We start from the raw sequence: 6223 nt of genomic DNA on the forward strand, positions 1-6223 counted from the left end.
ATATATATATATATATATACATCTATATAAATCTCTGTAAAAATGCCATATTCGCTATTGACTGTCAAGGAAAACTGAAATATGAAGACACCAGGTGACGCACGGAAAGAGCTCCGTTCACAGGAAACGATGTCATAACATGGAGGAGTCAAACCTTTCAGAAGAAGAGAGAACATCTCCCTTCTCCAAAAAATTACTCAGTATATTTCTGTACATTTTTTTCAAAATTGCCCCTTTGATTATTTATTTATTTATTTTTATTTATTTTGCAAAAAACTAGAAATAATTTGTAAAATCAACTGTAAATGTCTAATTAAATATACAATGCTTTTTGGGTGATATTTTTACGGAATTATTGTGAATATCACTACAATAATGCTTTACATTAAAGTACCATCTAGAGGGTTTATAATAAGTTGACATGATCCAGAGAATTAAATGACAGATCTACGTGGCAAATGAATGAATTGTGAAATAACTATTTATAAACCAACCATGAGTGATTTAATGATGGTATTTTCATGTGATACATTATACAGATGTTTAAACTTTCTATGAAACTCCGCACAGAAAATATCTGGTCTGGACTGCGTTGTGAAAGAAAGTAGGCAAATTTAAGGTTTAAAGTTATCCATGTTTTGTTGGGTAGACAGCCATATAGACCTCAACAGCTAGAACATTTATTGTGACTGAAAATTACATCACAATCTCTTCGGCGTTGACTCTGGGATTTGATTTTGTCCATTAGACCAGCTTTCTCATTCCTGCATAATGCATAGATTTAATATAGACGCTTTAGTTGAACATGTAGAGATTGTACTTTAGTCAATATTTTGGTCCACATTTCATTTGTTAAATAAAAAGCACTTACTGTACTCTTGGAAACGGCTCTTTTCATACCTGGAAATTTGGAGTGGTTTTCCAACTCTAATCTTTGGTGACTTGAATATAAGCGTGAAGTAGGGCGGAACGCTTTCACTGACTTGGAAACAATATTCATTGTAGTTCTGAATGTCAGGATAACATGTTTCTATCTGGTGCTTAATGTGTAATGCAGTGGCACAGAACGTACTTCAAGATCATCTCCATCTGTGAAAACAACTACAATGAGTGTTAGTGTACATTCCAAACCAGAAAACTAGAATTTAGTAACATTAAATACAAAATAAAAATTGTACAGCAAATGTCTTTCTTGTCCCATTTCTCCCTTGAAACCACATTTTAGTGCCATTATATTTATTTGTGGTTTGCAAGAAATGCTGCTATATATGTTGCATTCATCACATGATCCATTGTTGTTCCAGATACCGATGTTCACTTGCCTCTCTGCCCAAAGTTTTTTTTGCCATTCTGTGAATGAAAGAAGTAGTTCGACAATCTGGGAGCATAAATTGCGAGTGGTCCAGGCCATACTGACCCTAAGACAGTTGCCATATCTTTTCAAACGCCAAAGATTTTCTTTCATTGAGTTCTGTATTCCATTGACTGTGTTCGACAGCTGTGTGTGTCTGAAGTACCACTGCATATTTCACCAGTAACAGTGTTGAGGACTTTTCTGATGTTTTTGGCTGTGTGCTAGTCTGCCTTTCATGTGTTTGCCGTACTTCAAACAAAGAAAAATGGGGGGAAAAAAGAATTACAAAACAAAACGAAGCCAATCTCTCTCAGACTCTAAATGTTTCTCTCTGTGTTGGACTCTATATTCTCTGTAGATGTGTTTTCATGCCATGGTGTTATAGTGTTTCTGAAGACCGGGTTTGTTTTTGAATATCTCGCTCGTATGTCATCTCTCCTGATTAACGAATTAAATTATATTTGTACGATGTGTATTTTTCTCTGCAGTACTGTATTGCCCTGAATAGATATCCTTGTCATATTTTTAATCATCGATTATTAAAAAGTTATTTTTATATATGCTTTGAGGAGGATGTATTTTGAGCTCATTGCGCTCTGTTACTTGTCTTCATATCTTTGTTTTCTGTTGTGTGGTCTGTTTGTTCATGTCATCATTGACACAACGGGGTGATTTTTGAATTCAACACGAGTGAGTGAGCTTTTCCTTGAAATGATCGCAGATAAGTGTGGTTCATTATAAAAATGCCATCCATTTGATTATGTGTGTTGGAAAATACATTTTAGGCCCCGACATGGTCGATACAATTCAAAACCAAAAATTGTTTTCCAAGATGTTGGCTCATGTATTTCCAGGAAATATTTGATGTCCTAGGTTGCTATTTTGTCATTGTCAATCGATAAAGTATCCAATCAGCCGTGTTGAACTGTAATGCTGTAAATGTCAGTAATAAGTGTTCTAACTCCAGCAGAATTTATTGATCACAACTTCAGTTCATTCATGTCTGTTTCAGAGAGGTTTCAGACTCACTCTTGATGTGAACCTGGTTGTTTGCCCGTTGTAATCTTTCATGACTAAGGAGAAAAAATTATTGTTGCTTTCTTGGCTTTAATTTAATTTATTCATTTTGTAATGTTTCATGTTGACTTTAAGTGAATTGTTTTATTTGTCTCAGACAGAACATTCTTACCTGAATTATAACACTTTTAACACGCAGAAGAGCCTCATTCATTTTCTGTCCTGATTATAACGGTTATCAGTGGGTTGCAGTATTTTCTCATTGTAGCCAATTTCTTGTACAGTTTTATGCAAATTTCACGTGGATGTTTATGACTATCTGCTGCCACAAACAATTTAGAATTTCTGTAGATAGAAATTACTGTGCAATGGAAAATAAAATGATTTAAAAATCTTTCCTGTGTTGTCTGGCTCATGGTTCTAGTTCTTAAAATCGGTTCTTGATCAGAACAGTTTGTCAAACTGTCCCATTTTATTAAACATGTAAAGTGGGAACAAAATATTTATTTATTTAAATATCTTATTTGTATTCTTTATAAAGACCTTTAGGAAGAGCATACTTATTTGCCAGTGTGTTGGCTGTGATTGGTTGGATGTTGCCTAACCACGCCCACTACAATGTTGTCAGGCAAATGACATGATTGTCACAATTATATACCCATCTTGTACCTTTTTTTCTTTCCCCTTTTTATATATATTTTTTCTATTGTGACTGCTTCCTTCTTTGTTGACTAATGTTCTTATTAATTAAATTATTAATGACTGTTACATTGTGCTGATTTATAAAGGGAAAAATAAGGGAACTTATTTGTCCCACTTCTGTTAAACTCACCCTTATTGATCATGGAGGTGTACTATGATCAATATCCATTTTATTAAACATGTAAAGTGGGAACAAAATATTTATTTATTTAAATATCTTATTTGTATTCTTTATAAAGACCTTTAGGAAGAGCATACTCATTTGCCAGTGTGTTGGCTGTGATTGGTTGGATGTTGCCTAACCACGCCCACTACAATGTTGTCAGGCAAATTACATGATTGTCACAATTATATACCCATCTTGTACCTTTTTTTCTTTCCCCTTTATATATATATTTTTTCTATTGTGACTGCTTCCTTCTTTGTTGACTAATGTTCTTATTAATTAAATTATTAATGACTGTTACATTGTGCTGATTTATAAAGGGAAACATAAGGGAACTTATTTGTCCCACTTCTGTTAAACTCACCCTTATTGATCATGGAGGTGTACTATGATCAATATTGATATAGTATCTCAAAGCAGTGAGAAGATATGAAAAGGATGCTGTTATACTATTAAAGACCACAAGGAGGGGTAGTAAGACAAGGAAAAATGTTGATCAAACTGCATTGAGGCACGACTGGACTAAATGATGAAGGTGTTAAAAAAATCAGGTCTAATTTGAAACAACAAAATGAAAAACTTTTTAATAAAACTCATCCCCTAGTAGAGCATAAACATTTCTTAGTTTGAAGGAGCACATAATTATAATAGTACGCATTTTGTATTTGTATGGACATATTGGGGTGAATTCAGGTCGACTGGGACACTTTTTTGCCATTGAAATGACTAGGAGTGTCCTGAATTCAATTTAACATTATGAATATGAATGTTTTCTCCAATTGCCAACTACCACATTAAAACTAATTTAGTATGATTTATATATACATAATATTTAGGCTATTGAATTAGCTTAAAATATATCTTGTTTTAATTTTTTTAGTAGGCCTAATTTTGTTACGTGCTTTTGTCATTTTTAATAGGTTATTTATATTTAACATTACATTTAAGTTTAGTAATTCTAGTTTTTCTACCGAAACTTATTTAGCCTATTTCCGTTTGTACAACAACATTTTTCATTTTCGTTTACAGTTTTTACGTTTAAGTTTTTCTTCTAATTTTATTTTTAGCATGCAAAATACTGACAATCTTAATATGATGCGTATGTACATTGGCTTTTTTTTCTAGCCCAAATAGCTATTTTGCCCAATTTTAAGGCAGGGGGCACCATAAGACTGTAGCATAAAGTGAAAAGCGCGTGCAGCAGAGCTTCTGATTTAAATCCTCTTCCAGCAGCAGAGAGGAGACGCGCTCCTGCGCAGCACGCACAGCAGACAGACAGCAGCCTGCCGTTACCTCAACATTTACCTTCCTCGGCTTTGCCGAAAATAAAAGTCACAAAGTTTCGGATTTTTAATTAGCGCCATGCCAGGGTTTCAATTACCCCAAACTCTGACAAACTGACACCTTTGACAGCGCGTGCCCAGATTCAAACCGTGTCTGCTCACCAAACATCGCCTCGCTGAGGAAAACCGATATTTTTCGCCGCCAACGCGATTACGCTGCTCGGCAAATAGTGGCAAGAAGTCTGAAACCACATGTGCTCGTCTCCAAACCGGAGAGACGCGGTTTCATTTGTCTCCAGAGAGGAAAAGAGTTGGCTTTAAGCCGTACTGACGGACACAAGGGAAGGAAGGACGGTCTCATGAGAGCGCTGGAGAAAAGCATTGGAAATTCACGCGGTGCGTAATCACGTTTCTTCTTGGCACTACTGCTCGAACAGTTGAAATAAACGAGGGGAAAATGTAGTCTTTGTGGATGGTTATCAGTATAGCCACTTTAGACGCTAACCATTACCGGTGAATGGCTCTTTAAACACGGTTAAGGGGGCGGTAGTTGTGGAGTATACGGCAATGCCAAGTTGAAGGGTCTCGACATTGGCAGGATTAATAAACGCTGAAGTGCCCAGCACCGTCTGTTTAACATTTATGGGCTCGTGGATATTTTCTAAACATCCCCTGCTATCAAAAAGTGGAGAGAAATGCTGAATGAAGATGACGTTTTGACTGGGATATTCAGGTAAACCGCAGGCACACGCGCTGTCAGTCACCTGCTCACAAAGGTAAACGCACCTTTACGTTTAAACATCGTTCAGAATGATGACCAGCGGACCCAACATCGTTTATGAATGGCTGAAAACCCTTCAGCTGTGTCAGTATGTCGAGGCTTTTGTGGATAACGGATACGACGACTTGGAAGTTTGCAAACAAATCGGAGACCCGGACTTGGATGCCATCGGTGTGTTCATCCCGCACCACCGCCAGCGGATTCACGATGCCGTGCAAAGGTTAAAAGATCACGATAAGGAGACGGCCACCGGCCTTTATTTCACCCTGGAGCCGATGCCCCCGGTCTCACCTATATACACGAGTCGCATGGCAGAGCAATGCGAGTCTAGGCTGCGGGGCTCCAGGTCATGGACTGAGCAGAGCAGTGATAGAGCGGCGCGCAGCGTGGGGTACATGGGGGCGTCCAGGAATCTGACGCTGGGGAACCGCAAGGAGCTGGAAGTATACCCAAAACTGAAGCTGAAGATCATGATCAGGGATAAACTCATTAGGGACGGGATAAACCTTGCCATGCAGCCATATTCTAATAAGGTGAGTAGCTGTGTTTACTTTTTGTCCCGCGTCGGTATAAACCACGTGGTGTGCCCTTGAATCAGAAATTTGGATTGTAAACAGCCTCAGTTCGAAACACAAGCTCAGTATAAGGATAAAACCTTGGATCTATGTGATTAGAAGGACAGGGCAGTATAGGACCGTTTGGCTTGAATGCAGGGATATGGAGGTTTGATGACTGGAACATTGCCTTAATCTGGTTTCCAAAATATGATCAATAGCCTACTGACCGATTTTAGACGCACTCTGCGTTTCTAATGGCTTTCTGGGATCAGTAGGTCAGCTAGAATTGATTGGCCTGTGCAGGAAATGCCCTCACACTGCATACATCCAACATTCAACATTGGATAATTCAAACCTGACCCA

The 6223-nt window shown here is 37.6% G+C and overlaps 1 protein-coding gene across 1 annotated transcript; it reads left to right on the forward strand.

The window, feature by feature from the left end:
* The first annotated feature begins 4471 nt into the window (after positions 1-4471).
* LOC107710209 (sterile alpha motif domain-containing protein 5-like) lies at positions 4472-5896 on the forward strand. Its single transcript, XM_016514950.1, has one exon. The coding sequence runs from the start codon at positions 5333-5335 to the stop codon at positions 5894-5896; it is 564 nt and encodes a 187-aa protein (XP_016370436.1). The 5' UTR covers positions 4472-5332.
* Positions 5897-6223: the final 327 nt, after the last annotated feature.

Source organism: Sinocyclocheilus rhinocerous, unplaced genomic scaffold, assembly GCF_001515625.1.
Source record: "Sinocyclocheilus rhinocerous isolate Xijiao unplaced genomic scaffold, SAMN03320098_v1.1 scaffold4889, whole genome shotgun sequence".
Classification (NCBI taxonomy): domain Eukaryota; kingdom Metazoa; phylum Chordata; class Actinopteri; order Cypriniformes; family Cyprinidae; genus Sinocyclocheilus; species Sinocyclocheilus rhinocerous.

Excerpts from the sequence above, each read along its gene's own strand:
- LOC107710209 (XM_016514950.1), top strand. The coding sequence starts at position 5,333 with ATGATGACCAGCGGACCCAACATCGTTTATGAATGGCTGAAAACCCTT.